The 19,011-nt window shown below is 40.5% G+C and overlaps 1 protein-coding gene across 3 annotated transcripts in view; it reads right to left on the bottom strand.

Moving 5' to 3' along the window:
• Positions 1 to 19,011, bottom strand: part of EFNB2 (ephrin B2) — a 41,969-nt gene that overhangs the window by 10,049 nt on the left and 12,909 nt on the right. For all 3 annotated transcript variants that reach the window (XM_075721218.1, XM_075721231.1, XM_075721225.1), the window contains exon 2: positions 9,983 to 10,266. In XM_075721218.1, the coding sequence (XP_075577333.1) occupies positions 9,983 to 10,266 (284 nt within the window). The remainder of the gene's footprint in view (positions 1 to 9,982; positions 10,267 to 19,011) is intronic.

Genomic DNA, 19,011 nt, shown 5'->3' with positions numbered 1-19,011 from the left:
AGTGTACTAAACAGTAAACTATTTGCTGAATTATCAACCATTACAGAAGGTCACAGCATCCACCCACCCACAACAAAATCCTGCTTGCTTCACTGCTGTCAAGTGTCCCTTTTCAAAATTCTCTTGGAATGATTTGGAGATTATAAAAAAAATAAAAAAAAAAAAGCATCTCAGTACTGTATCACTATGAATGAGAATTTAAGTCTTTCAATACAGTTAAGCATTTCTAAAAGCATTTCAGTTCTGTATTCCACATACTCTGAGAAATGTTGTCAGATAATGATCTACTGCACACATGGTTGCTTCTAGTTTACATAAACAAATTATATATTTGTGAGCACTGAAGTAACTGTGGCAGATGTAAGCCCACTAATTATGATGTATTCAGCGTATATCAGAAAGTATGCATCTCAACCAGATTACTAGCTAGTTAACTTCACCAACCACAAACAGGTATTTTACTTAAGGTTATCCTTTCTCCTGGCACACTGCTGGCAAAAGCCTCTTACGGGTGGGGAAAAATACCTCTCCACTACCACAGCAAGCTTTGCTTAACAGTTCAGCTGAACAGAACTAATAGAATTAGTTAGCATTCAAGTTACACTGATTGTTGCTAATGACCAGCAGGCCTTCTGGAAACAAAAGCAGAAGCTTTTAACATATTAAATGAGGACCTATTTTCTGTACCATACAAACTCAACACCGCTCTTCAAGGATGTTCATCTGCATTGAAAATCTCTCTGGTTTCTGTCTGTGGCACTTGGATAAGAAAGGGTTATAGTGCAAGTTCATATTAAATAAATAACAAACCTCTTGCTCATTCTACTGTCACTAATTGCATGCAATGATATTAATGACCCAGTAATTGCTATACGAGTAGCACTGAAGTGGAAAACATCATTCTGAGGCAGAGTTCATCTCTAGGTGGTAGGACTTCACCAGTGACTGCGCTAATGCCTAGTGACAGTTTAGAATATAACACTATAGACGAGAAAATGTGCCAGTCTCGTGGTTACAACAGTTCAGATGGACATGACGTTATTTGCTTTGACCACACAGAGTCCAGGAGTAACCCCAATAAAGTGCCACAGTCAGAGCTTGCCCTATAGATGAACCTCATTCCTTTCAGGGGAGATGCTCTGTACTGTAACAATCTAGAGCAATTTTCCACATGTTTGCTTCAATAAAAGAATACCTTCATCTCCTGCTTTTACATCAAGCACAACAAAAGCGTGCTTTACTGCAAAACACAAAAAGCTATTTACATCATCTAACTATCCTTCAGCAACACGGATTTTGGCACCTTAGTACTGAGATCAATTATGATACTATTGGATGACTGTGCACTTGGCAAAGATGATCAGAAGTTAAGCACTGTTTTGATTGCAGTATGCTTTTGTTTGTGTTTAGAACTTTAAAATACCCATGGAGTAAAACTTAATGAGGGCACATTGCTGAAATAAAGCAGTCTGAATTTCCAAGGTGCTGCAGGACCTCTAGTTCAAATACTTGCCGTAAGAAATTAAGGGGTTTAGCTTCTTTAGAAACCATCCCATAGGCACATCTCAGCCCGTGTTAAGAAATGGGACGGGTACGTTAATCCTGGAAAGCATCCTTGCAGAAATGGCACTTGGGGGTCCCGGTGGACACCAAGCTGACGACGAGCCAGCCACGTGCCCTTGTGGCAAAGGCGGCCAGCAGCCTCCTGGGCTGCATTTGGCAGAGCACCATCACCAGGTCGAAGGAGGTGATCCTTCCCCTTCAGTCCGCGCTGCTGAGGCCACAGCTGGAGCGCTGGGTGCAGTCACAGGCTCCCCAGGACAGGACCGGCACGGACTTGCAGGAGCAAGTCCAGCAAATGCCCACGGAGACGATGAAGGAACTGGTGCGTCTGTGTAGAAGGAGAAGCTGAGAGAGCTGAGACTGTTCAAGTCTGGAGAAAAGAAGGCTCAGGGGGATCTTACCCATGTGTATAAATACCTGGTGCAGGGGGTAAAGGAGGAAGAGCCAGGCTCTTCTCAGTGGTGCCCAGTGACAGGAGAAAAAGCAATGGGCGCAGGCTGAAATACAGGGAACGCTGCTTAAACCTGCAAAAACCTTTTTTAAATGTGAGGGTGACGGAGCACTGGACCAGGTCGTCCCGGCAGGCTGTGAGCCTCTATCCCTGCAGATATCCAAAACTCAGCTGGATGCAGTCCTGGGCAACTGGCTGCAGCTGAGCCTGCTTGAGTTAAGGCCTTCAGCAGGGGACTAGATGATCTCCAGAGGGGCCATCCAAACTCAGCCCTTCTGTGATTCTGCGATCAACCGCACCGCTGTGGTCTAATGCATTTACGTGCTAATGTGAAATACTTGAAAAACCAATCATTCTCGGTTTCCCTGGCAGGATTTGGATTCAGACTTCTGTTCCTCTCACAGCAGCTCAGTGAGCACATAAGGCCTAGTCTGCTGCTGCGGTTTAGTTATTTTTGCTGTCTTCATCTACTGAACAGGAAACAGATAAATCATGCTAACAAAGATCCGAACATGCCTTTTAAAACCAGCCTTATCAGCTCAATACGGACTCTTCTCCAAGAACTGCTAAGACTACCTTAAGCCTAATCCTGCTTTTACTCACAGAAATATTTGCATGATTTCCTTGGGACTGAAAAAAAGCAACTGGAAGACTGCCCATTAGGGCTTAGTTTTACAGTCTGATTTATCAGAAATAAATCCTGAAATATTCTTCCTCCAAAGTTTCCAGGATTGACTAAAGTCAGGAAAGTCCAAACCGACATTTAACCCTGTTTTTCAACCATTTCAACCCCGTATTTTAGCTAACGCACTTCTCAGACAAAAGTACATTTCCCTCCAATCCGGCTATGTAAAGACTGTAATGAGGCAAACAATTTCAAGTATTTAAAATCAATTTCATTAAAGCCTTTATAAATCCTTATGTAGTTCCTCGTCTTTTATTTTGGGACTTAAAATACTCTAATATGTAACAGATCTAACACAAGCAACCGCATAAAATAAAGACTGATCATCCCACTTGATGAGATAAATGCTCATCACCAAACTTCAGTACAAAATGAAAGTTAAATGTGTTTCAGTATGCTAGCGTGCTTCTAAGTTGCAGTTTAGCCAGCTACTTTCCTCATAGCATGGCACGTCTCCCCAGTACACACCCCCTTGATTTAAACAGTTACTTATACCCTGCATATAAAGCACAAAATACACACTCAACCCAGCCCTCTGCGGCATGTAGTCCTATTAAGGATGTATATGTAAATCTAAGAACATATACAGCTTGTAGAAGATCAGGGTTTAAGCTGTTTTTTGCAAAGCACTCCAAGTGTCCTTTGTTGTTTATATGTATACTATGTATGACTTCTAAGTGAGACTATTGTATCTTTCTTTGTGAATGTACTGTATTTCCAGTATTTATAAATTGTTTATGAGGAACTAAAAAAATGAGAAAAATAAACAGTGACTAAAAATATTAAACAGCTTCCTATGAAATTTTAAAACCTGTTTAATTCCCAACTATTTCCTGAATAATTCTTTCTTCCAGTCTGAATAATTATTCTTCATTTTCATCTGATTCCGCATCTATCTCGAATACTTGAGGGGGGTGTGGGGGAGAATAAATGCATTTTTTCACAAGATGCCATCAATTAACAAACTGAGCATTCCTATCTTTCATTTCCTTCCCTTAGGAATAGAGAAATAATAACAGATTTCCTGCTGAACTATCTCTGTCTACTTTAAAGGAGATAAACGGTCGGTATTGCCTAGGTAATGGCACCGAATATGAACAAAGTCCATCAATCTAAAATAGCCTTATTCTCTTACAAGACCTGTGTGGTCTGGGACAAAACCCCAAAGGACCATGACTCCATTAATCCTGTAGGTCTTAGACTCTGTTAGAAATCTGAAGCTGCAGAGTGATTTTTTTCACCAATAATATTTGTATGAGCTGTATTTATATATAATTCAACAAGAGCTAAGTGGTATTGCTGATATATCCCTTAAAAGACTCTCAGCAAAGTCAAAGACTGACCTCTGGATATCATTTTACACTAAGAAGAAATCATTTATCTAATTTTCTGAGGAAGGAGGAGGAGAAAGGAAAAGAAAAAAATGTGATCTTTGTACAACTGGAATCAGGGTGGCTATTATCACACAGGCTTTCATTACCACCACCACCACCACCACCAAAAAATAAGGAACAATAGATTCCTGGACCACAGAGTCTTTTAACAAAAAGCACAGAAAATGTCTTTTTTGCAGAAGAAATGGAATTAAAATTCTGATACAGTTTTTGTCCCGGTTTTGGCTAGTCCAGAATCAACCTCCAAACAAAGGAAAACCTACTGTTTCCTTTTGGGTAGCTCTCGCTAGATGCTTGGAAGGTTGCAGGGGACTGCAGACTGAAACCTGCCCCAGAGAGGTGTCAAAACGCCCAGCCAGCCAGATTAGCCAGCACTTAAAACTGTTTGGTCAGAATACTAAAATAAGATTTTAATGTAAATCTATTTGGCCACGCAAAGAGATTTATTCTTCCCAGCTGGGCCGTATTTCAGGGCACAATCTATATTGTCCTTTAATGTGTTCTTCCTCAGACAGTTATTGCCCTTTAATTGTAACAGAATGACAAAGTGAAAACATAAAAAGCCTTGTGATTTTTTCAAACCCAGCTAATGCTAAAGTTTCAGAATGACTGTTTTGATTTTAAAAACCACAGTACTATTAAAGCAGTTATCCAAAATGTAGTGCTGCTAGCCAGTATAAACCTTTAAATCGGTCAGGGATCAAATATATACATATACCTTTTTTTTTTTTTTTTTTTTAATTTAAGCCAGAGGCCAATTATACAAGCGGGTCACTTGAAAAAAGTTGACAAAAAACATTTAAGGAAAGCTGCGTATTCCATTTTGCCAATGTCAAAGCCAATGTGCATCACTGGGTTGGCAAGCTTGGCTAATGAGGTTGCAGGCAGAGCAAGCATTTTAGAGGAACTTTTTCTAGGACCATTCTGTAGCCCCTTCCCAAGTCTCAAGCCATTCCTTTATAAATTTCGAACAGGTGAAGACTTCATTGCAGGTGACTTATTTTTTTAATACCGATGACGCCAGCCCATAACCTTCATTTTACTTATGCAAAAGAAGAGATGGAGTGAGCAGAGTACGTGCTTGCTTGGCCAAACTATCTCAGGAGCATGACGGTGGCTCGAAGGCAAGCTGCACTGCTCCCTTTCTTCTGGCGTAGCTTCCCGCAGGCTTCCCCAGGGCGCTCCCTCGGCGCAAACCCAGGGTACCACAGTGCTCTCTGCCCTCTGACCAAAGGCCAGCTTTGTTGGGAAGGGCTCAGGACAATTCCTGTTCACCGAAGTAAACATCTTTGGCGTATTATATATGCTTGTACTATGCTAACACCTCTCGCTCCCATACAAGAAACACTGCATCCGAGAGAGGTACTGAAGCAGTTACACCACAACCCAAGTACTTGCAGATCAATCCCCCAGTACTGAGAAAATACTCATTGCTCGTTCTGAGCAGTCCACAACAGCAGAAAATAGTACTTCATTCCCTAACCATGCAAAGTCATAAAAAGACTTTTTAATGCTAACATCAGAGCTGCAAATCTGCACACCTTTCTTCTGCTTAACTTTGCCCTTCCCACAGGTATTTATGTTGTTGGGCATGATGCATCTTCATACATCTGAGTAAGGATTTCCTTACAGACTTATATGTTAGCTAAATGGTCACGTATTTTAGGATAATCTAACATTAATGCTTCTGAGATCTCAAGTATATTTGGCCTCCTCCAGTTCTGCTGAAAACAAACCTGGTAACTGTAGGAAAATGAATCTATTAACTTCTCAGAAACCAAAAATTGATGATAGCAAAGAAGAGAAACGCAAAGCCACTCTGTTTCATCATGTATTCACTTTCACAATACCATTCAGTATCATCTTCCAAGTACTGCTGTTCACAGAATTAACTCTTTGAATCCCTATACTCATACTGAGGAGTATCTTCCCAAGAAATGGATTAGGTTATTTTTTGATTAAAGTACCATTAAATGTGAAAACAGGTATCAGAAACTCATCTACATTTTTACTCTTTTAAAAAACTGTGAATTGTGGAATGAGAAAAGCTGCATCTTTTATATGCTTAGGCCTAGGGAAGTATTGAGTAGAAAAGATCTCCTTCTGCTATACCTATCATGAATACATCTGGATGATATAAAAATTATGTCTTGAAGAATTCCTCTACAATCACACTTCCCTGTGCACAGGGTTCAGGAAGCTGCTTCATCCTGTGTTATAATTCCTCATCCCCAAATTACTACCCCCCTAATCTGAATAGAGACTTTACTGTTTAATACAGCTCCACAAACCACATACTATTACCTTAGAAAAACAAACCATGTTTTCAAATAATGGCAGGATGATAAAGGTACATGACGATGCACAAACCATTTAAAAAGCTGACAACAGCCGGCCAGCATAAACAGCGTGAGATTAGACTGCAGACACAGCCATAGCAAGCACTGCAAAGATGCTGGGCTCAGTAAACTCTCATCTCAGGTTTGTCTGATGCCCCTTAGTCGAGTGGATACAAGACCCTAAAATACTTCAAAATCAAAAGCTGGCACATAAAATGCATCGTTGCCTTCACTTCATAGCAATCCCACCCACCCCCCAAAAAAACAACAAATCAGGACAAAACTCCAAACTCTCAAACAGGAAAGAAAAAGAGAGAGAGAAAGAGAAGAAAGAGAAGAAAGAGAAGAAAGAGAAGAAAGAGAAGAAAGAGAAGAAAGAAAGAAAGAGAAGAAAGAAGAAAGGAAGAAAGGAGAAAGAAAGAAAGAAGAAAGAAAGGAAGAAAGAAAGGAAGAAAGAAAGGAAGAAGGAAAGAAAGAAAGAAAAAGAAAGAAAGAAAGAGAAAGAAAGAGAAAGAAAGAAAGAAAGAAAGAAAGAAAGAAAGAAAGAAAGAAAGAAAGAAAGAAGGAAGGAAGGAAGGAAGGAAGGAAGGAAGGAAGGAAGGAAGGAAGGAAGGAAGGAAGGAAGGAAGGAAGGAAGGAAGGAAAAAAAGGAAGGAAGGAAGGAAGGAAGGAAGGAAGGAAGGAAGGAAGGAAGGAAGGAAGGAAGGAAGGAAGGAAGGAAGGAAGGGAAAAAGAGAAAAAGAAAGAGGAAAAGAAAGAGGAAAAGAAAAGAAAAGAAAAGAAAGAGGAAAAGAAAGAGGAAAAGAAAAGAAAAGAAAAGAAAAGAAAAGAAAAGAAAAGAAAAGAAAAGAAAAGAAAAGAAAAGAAAAGAAAAGAAAAGAAAAGAAAAGAAAAGAAAAGAAAAGAAAAGAAAAGAAAAGAAAAGAAAAGAAAAGAAAAGAAAGAGGAAAAGAAAAGAAAGAGGAAAAGAAAAGAAAAGAAAAGAAAAGAAAAGAAAAGAAAAGAAAAGAAAAGAAAAGAAAAGAAAAGAAAAGAAAAGAAAAGAAAAGAAAAGAAAAGAAAAGAAAAGAAAAGAAAAGAAAAGAAAAGAAAAAAGAAAAGAAAAAGGAAGGAAGCAAGCAAGCAGTACGGGAGTCGGCAAGAGACCCAGTGCATTCCCCTTTTGGGCCCAAGCACACCTGTTAAATTACAGGTCTGGGAATAGGGATGTACGCAAACGATTTACGATTTGATTTGCGTACATGATTAAGATGTATTATATTACTTACAAAAATGACAGTAAACGACCTGACTACCAGAACTTGTATCTGACAAGGCTGTGTCAGGTCATGAGCTTTTGAACGCAAACTGTTAAAATCCTATCTAGCTCCAGTATCTCTGTAAAATGGTGTCCTAGCTGAGCCCTGGCCTAGTTTTCTACCCCTCTTAGTGTTTCTGTGACCGACATCACTGCGTTCATTGTTTTCTCCCTGAATGACAGAAAAGCGAGAGTTTTAGCTTCAGGATGGCTCGGTTTTCAGGGTTGTTGGTTTTTTTTGTCTGACCTATTAAAATGTATGGGTCCCCCTGCTGCAGCTCGGTTAGTATGCTAGCAATATAGTGATAAATTAGCCATTTGTTTATGCCAGAATGAGCAGGGAAAGTAATATCCTAAGGCACTCCAGTATTACTGCAAGGCCAGTGTGATTTTTGAGGCATTAGGCTGAAGGCTGAGCAAGTTCTTTCAACCAGACTATACTGTAATCTTCCAGGAAATGCAACGTCTATTATGTCTTATTGCTATAATGAAATAATTATACAAAACTAATGAAAATGAGACATATTTAATAATTCTCTTGGTAAATCCATGACATAGATATGACAGAACTGACAGGGTATCAGAAAGCTCCATTTGTGCCCATAATTTTCAGGTAATAATTATAACAGTGCCATTTGTTCCACTAGAGCCAGTCTGCTGTGGATGTTTTTAAAAGCAGCACTAAATACTGAACATATTTCATCATTAAAGCCAACTATTTGAGCGCGGTCATTTTTATGCTACACATTTTCACTGGAGTTACAGACAACTATCTTTCAACATCTAATCTGTCAGCTTTTACCCTGGTGAATCTCACTGGATTTCAGTGGGAAGTTTGTCAAAGTTAAAAGCTGCCTAAGTGGGATCAGGTTTTTATATACCCCCTGACTAAACAGAGGAAGTACCTATATTAAGTGACCTTTTTGTCAAACCTTAAAAACCAAAAAATGGTGTTTTATATCTCCCACAACTGTTTTTTAGTAATTTCTACATTTAATATTTAATACAGTGAATGCTTACTTAGTTTCTGTGACATACAACCTGGTTTATACACAGTGTGCACCAATATGGATATAACTGGGAAGTGAGCATTAATTCATATTAAAAGCATTTCCATTTCCATTTCAAAAGTACTTGCTCAGATCACTTTTAAAATTACCAATATTTTTAACTAAGAAATTAAGAAATATTTAGAGTGGCAGATGTTATATGCAAGAGCTATCGGTCCTCCAATTTTCAAGGAGGTGGCATTGTAACTGCAGAAAAGCCAATGCACAGAATTTGTCCGTCTCCTACTAACTGGTGATCCTTGCTCAACACTTCGGAAGTCCCCATGGGGCTAAATGAGGTCCACAGGCCATAGTACTACAATGACAAAACCTAAGCTAATGTAAATTGTTGCTGAACTGCTGAGGTCTCAGCTTATGCTAACTCCTGATTCACATCATTAACTTTACACATCATAAGTAATTTGAATCACTAAACACAGCAGTTACCTCCAGACTCGCTTTCAGCCATAAATCCCTTATCAGACTGAAACTCACACAAAGTTTATATTGTTGGACACAGGCCTGTGTCACGCACATTCTTTTTACAAGTCCAGGACCATGAAAAAGGAGGAAACTCAAGATCATGCTAGTCTAGGTTTTGTGCAAGAACCCTCCGAGCTACTGTATGCACACAGCAGGTATGTACTGCAGCTATGCACGCTCAACTAGAGCCCACCAGTAACCCTCGTGGGGAAATTACGCTGCCAAAGTTGGTACCAAAGTGGCGCAAAGGTCACTGCAAGAATCCCTGGACTGCTTGGAGCAACGTCCAGCCACCTCAGGTAGGATGCCTCAGCTCAGGATGGCTGGGCCACCCTACTCCTACTCCTGGAGTAAGGGCACCCGAGGGCAAGGCCAGTAGCATGGCACATCACCAGAGCTGCGAGCAGGAAACACCACCGCTTAGCTGCACGCAACTTTCCATGTGAATAAAGGACATGATGTTGCGCACAAAAGGAGAAGCCCTTTACAGGCACAGAAGAAGTACAATCTCATTTGGTTTACACAAACCAAGGAGAAGAGAGACGGAGGCGCCACAGAAGTCAGGAATAATGTTGCAAATATGCTGGCAAGAAAATATTTTCAGAGAAAAACATACAAACCCATTCACATTCTTCTTCATCTGCTTATAATGTACAAGACAACATACAAAAGAATGAACAGTTATATTTAAAAGAATGAACAACTGATATTTTGTACTTACATATGACGTAATAATCTCTGTTCTTCTGAAATTCCAGGCCCCACAGATTAGGACTGAACTCTTGAAACTTGATGGTAAACTTAACATCTTGATCTGGCTTGGCACAGTTGAGTAGAGGTGTATTGTCCTTTTTAATAGCACAGCTATCTGCTTGGTCTTTATCAACCATGTAGACCTTATAATATTCATACTGGCCAACAGTTTTAGAGTCCACCTTTGGGCATATAATATCCAGTTTGTCTCCTATCTGTGGATATAGTACCAATCCTTGTCCAGGAAGGAATCTACAACAGAAAAAACAAAGGGGCGGGGGAAGAGAGAGAAAAAAAGGGAAAATGTGAGACACTTGATAAAATCTCATCCAGAAAAGTAGCAATTGCAGTGGACAGAAAGGAACAAACACACAGTTTCCAAAACCAAAATGACAGACTGAGCAAACCAGATCTTAATAGTTTGGGCCTGATTCAATTTAATATCAACAAGATGTTTACTTAGATCTTCGAAATTACAGATGGATTGAGTCCGATAGTCCTTACCCCACTTTTGGGAACTCTGGTAGGTTTTAAGTCTCTGGCAGGCACTGCTGTGTCTTCCACATTTGGCCACTTACAGAAGCTAGGACAACGTCTGGTGGGCTACAAGCCTGTTTTTCCGCTTTGGTAACATTTCTACTATTCTTGCACATATTTTGCTAATTTTGGACATGGGAGAATGACAAGAATAATCTTTCAACTACCCTGAGTAGCCATGTGGGAAAGGAAACAACTTAGACTTTAAGAGTTAACGACATATTAAGATGCTGACTGATATTACTAGTATAACACAAAGGAACATCAGTCACTCATCAGGATCATGCTTACAGACCTGGGGTGGACAGAGATCTACCTGACTCAAGGACCACGCGTGCTTCTGATAAAACACTTTTCCAGGACAGTGTCACCACTACACTACAATCATTTCTTCTCTTCATAAATCCTACCGTCATTATTTTAGCTCTTTTTTTTGTTTCTTGTGCTACAAGTGAAACACAGGTGTGCTTTTACCTTAGTACAGATGAAGACTTCCTACACAAACTGGCAGTGAGCTTTAATGTTTGGGGTTAGACTCGATATTGTACCTCTCCTATTCATAGTAATTAACAGGCAAACTTCACCACTTCTTCACGAAAGAAAAATATAAATAATTACTTATAGAATTGATTCATCCACACAATGAGGAGCTTTGTTCTCACAAGGACAACAGCCACAGCAGGTTTGTTTGTTTCCTTCTCTGCAAGATAAGTTTGTTCCAAGTAAGGCCAAGAAGTCCGTGTTTTAGAACTGCAGCCAACACCACAACGTCCTCGAATGCACAGACCTAAAAGACTGACTTTCTTTCCTCTTTCTCCCGCCTGCCAGCCTTTTCCAAAGATCTTCCTTAATGGAGAATCGGCCTGAAAAACCGACTGAAACAACTGCCGCCTAATGAACACCCTTCTCCAAGCGCTAGTAGCATTTAAACAGCACACGCAGTAAATCTAGCTTATTCACAGGCAGCCTTCCTGGAAACTTTAAATTAGAGTATTAAGGCCCAAGCAGAACAAAGCTGTAGGCGCCGCTGACCTCCAGCCTCTGGCTTGGCTAAAGGAGCCCACCAGCATGTAGTAGAGCTGGGGGAAAATTTACTAAATTAGAGAAAAGGATGCTGCGACGCCCCAAATTTCGAACCCGTCGTTTACAACCACTTGCTCCCACACAATGCAGGTTTATGATGTGTGCTAATTAAGCAGGATTATTTTCACTCACAAAGCTTGTGTAAGAATTATGTTTGTTGTGAAGCAGCATGTAGCAGGACAAAGACATGTAATTACAGATTTAGGGAAAAAGAACAATGAAATGTTATGGCAAGAAAAGCGACTATTGATGTATAAATCACTGCGCTCTTTTGTGTTGTGCAGCGTAATTTCCAGGCTACAGAAACTAGGCTTGGCCATGGCTGTTCCAAACGAGATGCACTGGAGACATGGCAAAGCTGCGCCTCCCCTTCCAGTCTTCAGACACGCCAAAGGCGACTACCACCTCCTGAAAGCCGAAATGGCGGAACAAATGGAAAGGTGGAAATGCATCCTCCTCGGAGTCACTGGCCTGGCGAGGGACGACTGAGGCAGAGGCCAGCTCTGCAAGGTCACCGAGGAAAGGAGAGGAGCAAGACCCCAGCCAGCAAACGTTCCCAAGGGAGCAGGACGGATCCTGACTTGGGCTCTCCTCGGGGATCAGCTCCAACCAGGCAAAGGCGAAGGGACAGAGCTTCCGAGCCACCCTCCGTCACCGGCTGACTTCAGCACCTTGTCTGACCACAGCCCCATTTTACTTTACTCCTGTGCAGCAGTGTTGTACCAGAAAGATGAAAATTGCTCATATTGCCCCATCTGCATGCCCAGGACAAAGGCTGGTCACTCTGGGATCCCACCGCGGCAAATACTTCTTCTTGCCAGTAATTCTTCTTCACATAACGGGAATGTGTAATATGAAACACATGAGATTTCAGAGGGCCGGATCTTTGTTTTTAAATTAATCAATTTAGATTTCCATGCATAATAAATATGAAATTCATAAGGCTAGAAACGCACACCTGTCTGTCATTATCAATAATATGACCTAAAAGATGCCCTGAAAAACAAAACAAATCTGATTCTAATTTTAGATTTTGTGTCTATATGTGTGTAATGAAGCAGCAGCGGCATACATTCTCCATGCAAACTCTGAGCACAAACAGGATGGGTTCAGAGACGGCGTGCCAGGCAACCCTGAGGAACAGCTACCAGAGAGAAAGCACACTTGTGTGCCTTGGTTTAGTAGCCAGGAATTGCCCCATAAAAGGTAGAGGACAGAACCACCCCCAACAGACAGCTAAAACACATTTTACAAGAGCTTTAAACCGAGGCACTCGTTAGACTTTACGGCAGCGGAATATTCTCACTATGGCTCTGAAGCCTGTACAGTTTGAGAACTAAACTCGGGAAATCTCCTTCCATTTGAGTTTCTGAACTTGTAGGATCTAACGCTGATGGGATTAGGAAAGAAAAAAGGCTGAAAATTAAAGGATTAATCTGAGAACTTGATTGTATTGAAATTTTTTCCACAGTGTGCAGTTTTGATCGTGACCTTTGCAAGAAAGATATTTTTCCAATTTACTTTCCTCATTTTCTTACAACAATAAAGCACAAATATGGATGGAGAGAATAAAAAAGTTTTACCTCATACGTTTCAGTTCAACCACAAAACTTAGAGGGGCCGATTAGTAGTAGGCATGATTATTATCCCTGCATTTGTGTAATACTTTTGCTACTGTATTTTCATAAAGACTTTAAACAAATCATTTGCTCGGTACTAAGCATTTTCTGAAGCTATTTATTAAATGTCAGGAGGATTAAGACTACTGATTTATGATCCTATTTTTGAAAACCTTCTATCTGAAAAAAAAAAGGACAATGTACATTCAGCCTTGGTAGAGGATAACAAAAACTTCAGAATTAATCCTGAAATCTTTATCTCTGCAAGTGCTGATGTAGCCTTAAGCATTCTGGAGTAGCATCAACACTTACGAAATGTTTGCAGGAAGACATCTGTAAAAATAAAGTTAACAAATTGGCTTTAAAAGTCTGATCAGAATGCACCTTAACTAATTAAAAAAATTCTTTTTTTTTTTTTTCCCCAAACAGAAATATAATAAAGACGGAGCAAGAGGTTTTCCGAATCCTGTGACTGATCCCAAGGAGGCTGCGTTACTCCCGCGGCTGCTTAGGACACTGACACGCTCTTTAAGCAGTGGGGACAGCGACAGCACTGCAACCATGGCTTTCTATAAAAAGCCAACTTTCTAACTTTCTGCTTTTCAGCTCTAAATGCTTTTTACTGGGAAACCTACATACCAGTATAGGCCCCTGTACCCAACAGAAACTTAGGAGAAAAGCTCAGCAAGTGTCCCGACTCATTTCTGTCAGCAGTCAGATATAGTGAGACTAGAGCATTTGAAGAATCTTGCCCACAATTAATAATCCTAGTGCTTACTGTGAGAAAGCACAGAAAAGTATATTAAGTACAGTAAAAGCTGTACGATGGAATTCATGAGCTTTCTGTCTGGCACTTTTGGATACAGAGGGCATTTTTACTGTCAGCCCAAAATTGGTGTACTGTGGGCGACATTTGACATCTGTGCAAAGCCCACGGATGTGAATCCCTCCCATGCGTCCAACTAGTCATGCAGCTTATCAAATAACAGCAACATGCAGAGTTCCCAAACCTTTTTAAAAATAAGTATTATATCAGACCAAAAATTCACATGATACACAAACAGAAAATAGGAACAGAGTAGTCAGTTCCCCACTCCCACCAATGTTACAATGATTTTTTGTACCGCACTTATTTTAAGGCCCAGCAGTTCCTGGCACTAATGTACCTTTACCGGTCAAAGTCCGAGAGAAGTTAAATTTGATTTTGAAATTTTACGAAAAATAGAATTTATATTACACACAGTTTCCAACTAATTTCTTAAGAACCTACTTCTTGTTTAGAGAAACTTGACACAGTCAACCATTCAACCAATTATAAAGGAGTTTTCCTTAATGATAACCACTCAAACCTATATGATTTCATAATAGTAAATTCTCAAAAATGAGAACTTCATCTGTCAGCTTTCACTGAGAATATTGTACTATTTCTTACTACACAGACGTTTCTGAAACTGTAAAATTATCAACAGATAAAATTCTTAGAGAAATGAATTCTTAAGGAGATTTTGTTAATCCATACTGACTGATGTAAAAAATGTGTCGTCATGCTTTTCCCAACTTGCAAAACTATGTATGTACACACATACTATAAATACATATATATGAACACTTAGCTTTTACTATATCCTAGTAATTATAAAATAAATGCAATTTTAGAAGGCTTGTTAGTACTTGTTGAGAGTCTTGTATATTTAACTGGGGAAACAGTGCCAAATTTCTGTGCTTTAATACCTTACCTGAACTAATTGGTGTAGGCAGTTAGCTTTAAATTAATGTAACAAAAATAACCCTAAAAATGCGAACAATCAAGACGCTTCTTAAAATGCAGCCTGAAACCTTCTGTTGGGGAATCCTACCCACTTAACTTTATGAAGTTTAACTACCAGCCTGACTATAAAGTTATTCATTGAAAAGTTTTATTAAGGAAATGTCATGAATACTAATAACACAGTATGTTAGTCCGTTACTTGTACGAGTGCAAACTGAAACAGAATACAGAATAGAATTCCACATACAAGTACTTGCTGTTTAAAAAGAATGGTTATTAAACAGTATATGCATTAATCATCTGGCTTTTGAGAAAATAATAATATCCATATTTTGAATATCATTTGGTTCACAGGAGAAATATTTAAGCAAGGCAAAAGTCCTACCAGCTTGATGCAAAGCAAATAAAAGTTCCTGGAAAAGGTCCTAGGGATTTCTGTGAAGTAGCACTGGCCTAATCAGAGCCTGCTGAATGACATGAAAACCAGTTTACCGATTCCCAAAAACCCTGAACTGAATAAAATCCAAAAACATAGACCAGTGCTCCCTGTAAGAGAGTCCTGTGCTCCATACAGAGTTTTCACACTAGTTTCTGTCATATTCAACATCATATACAAAGATATGCCATGTGAATATAAGGTATACACCCAGCTGTAAACCTGAAATGCTTTTTTGCAGAGCCAGTGACTTTATAGGACTGATCTCACTCCAGTTTAAATGGAGTAAGCAAACGTGAATTCAATGAGAAGAGGACCAATAACGGCTGTGGAATGGATAGAAAAACAAGCTTCATCAACAAAGATTAATGTGGAGTCTCTGTCTCAAAATGGGTACGGAATTTGTTTGAAAAGAAAGGCACTACTCTTCGGTGAAGTCTCTGCAAGAAAAATTACTGTAGTTTGACATGGCAAGACGACAGACTGGCTTTATACACAGACTAGCAAATGAAATTTCGAAAACGAAGTACAGCATTTCATATTATTAAAATTCTTTTAAGTGAGTTTTGGAAGCTACTTTTCTTTGCCAGTGCAGTATTATTAAATTATTTTAATACTATAACAAAGTTTTACAGAACATGCTAAATAGGCATGTTTTTTAATTTAAATAAAATTTAAGAAGTTTAATCTGCTGACCTTTATTTATATGTAACATTTTTCCATGCAGTTAATGAAACTATTCATGTAAGCAGTGGTTACTTGCATTAATAGGACTTGCAGGCTAGAAACTAAATGGAATTCAAACAAATAAACAAACAAACATATTCACGCTCATCCCTAAGATCTTTAATGGTAAGTACCACATTATACAAAGCCAGATTATAAAATGCCATAACACAAGTTTCTAAAGCTGCAGCTCTTGTGTTTCTCACTTCCCCTGGAAGGGGAGAACCTCTTTTTGGGGCTCGGGCTCTCCTCCAGTAAAACCTGCAGCAAGTCCATAATGCTTTGAAACAGTCCCCTGAAACTCTAGCTGAGCTCCATCCCGGGGTTTGTGGTACCTCCTTGTCCTCCCCCTTCCTCGCTTCCGAAGGAGCCCATCTTCTTTCGGACCACCCGGGGAAATGGTTGCAACGCACTGAAAAAGGGAATGGCCAAGGGTTTATTTTGTTTCAGTCGCCACCCTGGATACAAAATGGTAGTGGTGCCACCATTTCGTGCGTCTCAAGTAGCCATGCAAATGGACGCCGCTCTTGGTGCCTTTTCCTGGACCTATTCTTATTGAAATCGGTTGCAAAACTTCCATTGACTGCAGTAGGGCAAGACAATGCAGTACGTTTACAACCGAAATCTTAATAACCTGCGCAGCAATGCTTCTGCTGCATCATTATGTTTTCTCAAAATTTTAGGTGGTCAGGGAACGAGGAGCGTGTGTGAAATTTTAGCTGTTTCTTTTATCAACTCATAGCACTACCTTTTGCAAAATACTAGAGGAAAGCATTTAAAATACAGCAAAGGATTTCTAATAGGCGTAAAATAAGGCCGGGCTGAGAGAGCGTACGCTTCTCCCCAAAGAAAACATTTTTTTGCATGGACCTGCAGGATTTGACAGTCAAACTGTACCATCACATCACAGCCCTAAAGGCACAGAGCCTCCACTGCATCGAGCGACACCCACAGACACCATCCCTCTTCAAAGACATGAGAAAATACCCTGATGGGTCTCCTGGAGAGCTGTGTCACGAGCTACCTTCACCAAATCACTTGTGTGACTGCTGCTGTTGCCGAGACGCAGACACCGGCTTCCTCCCTGCATGCAGCGCAGGACGGTGACGAGCCTCGAGGCGCCTTGCACTTGCGAGCGCGCAAAACCTGCAGCTCAGACATGGCGCTTGGCAAGAACAAGCACCCCTTTCACCCTTCACGTGCACGGAGGGTCACCCACAACCCAGCACCAAACACAGCTTATTGGAGACGCTGTCTCGAAGAGAAAGTCTGGTTCCTTAAAAGCCGTGATGTATGAGGTTATGGAAGTGACCTCATTCCGTGGAAAAAGTAAATTTAAGCCAAAAGGAGGTGCCACAGACTCCCCTTCGGGGCTACCCCAACCCTGGGCTCCGGCAGAGGGAGGTGACTCTGCAATTCCTGTCCAGGGGTTCATGGCATCTCGGGGCGACCACGGACTCGGGGGTGCCGGGAGCCCCCTCTCCCCAGCCCACCCCACCCCACCGGGCAGAGGCAGCGCCCTGCCTTCAGCCCCCCGCCTTCAGCCCCCCGGCGTGCAGCTGCCAGAAGCGTTTTGCTGTAAGCCAGCATATCTGTTTCAACTGGACGCCCTCTCTGCAAGAGATGGTTCAGTTTTGCTGGAAAGCTGCCCTTTCCCTCGCTGCTCGGCTCCCACTCGCAGAGCAAAGCAAAAAAAACCACTTACATAAGTAAAACCTTCAGCCCAACTTGTGCTTTACCCCTCCGTCCCCAACGTAAGTCCAGGGTGTGAAAATGGACGCGTGGTTTTCCTCCTGTAAAAGGGACGCATGTTTTCCTCTGCCTTAAATAAACCCCTCTGAGAGCAAACACCTATCTGTTTGGTTTTTCCTCTACAATGGGAAACAAGATCTGGGCTTTTTTGCACAAGAACGTGCAGGCTGGCTTAGAACATTTACCACACGGGTAAGGCTTGAAATGCTGAAAAGATGCACGATTCGATTTTTTACCAAGGTTGACAAAGGAATTTTTTTTTAAAATATAGATTTTTATATTCAGTTTTCATACATGACCTCCACATAAAGCACTATTAATAGCAATTAACTTTTTTGTATTATTGTGCAGAAAGCAATTACTGCTCTGCTAAAAGTACTTAAAGCACTAGAGGATTCTGATCCATTTACAAAATCAATTCTGGTTACCACAAAAGAACCACTAATGTGCTTCAGGACAGTCTCCTAACTAAGAAAAGAAAAAAAAAAAAAGGAAGGATATGACCAGTGTTCCATTTTAAAGTGTATTATATTAACATTTCATCAGCTTGTACAGAAATATGAACCCTCACAACAGTGCTGGACTCACTCAGCTTCAGCAAACAGGGAATCACTCCTCAAATCCTTGCTCGCTCACTCTCTCTCATGCCCAGGCATGGAAACACACACAGACACACTCTCCTTTTTACTGCATTTCAGCAGAAACATGCTTTCTACACAGAGTTTAAAAACTGCAAGTGGCTGCAGTGGAGAGTAGCAGCCAATCTGTATAAATGGCTTATTCTGTGGAATTTCTGAAAGAGAAAACACTCAGTAGGTGCATTGTAATTAGCTGCTCTTTCTAGTTACCTCTTGACAAATGATGCATGCGGGGCTGGATGAGAGCCCAACTCTTGACCCATGCCACCACTACACACTTTAGTACTTCAAGCAGAAACCCCTAGCCTCAGCATTCTTTTCATTTTGTTTTTCCAGAAACGCGGTGCTGGTAACGCACAACATGAGAACCAGACATGATTAGCAAAGCTGGAATTCTTTCAGAAGTGCTTCGTATAGTTATGTCCTAAATATATCTGA

The sequence above is a fragment of the Pelecanus crispus genome, chromosome 1, assembly GCF_030463565.1.
Source record: "Pelecanus crispus isolate bPelCri1 chromosome 1, bPelCri1.pri, whole genome shotgun sequence".
In the NCBI taxonomy this organism is placed as follows: domain Eukaryota; kingdom Metazoa; phylum Chordata; class Aves; order Pelecaniformes; family Pelecanidae; genus Pelecanus; species Pelecanus crispus.
Note: the sequence above shows the minus strand (reverse complement) of the source record. Positions and strands in the feature narration are given on the sequence as shown.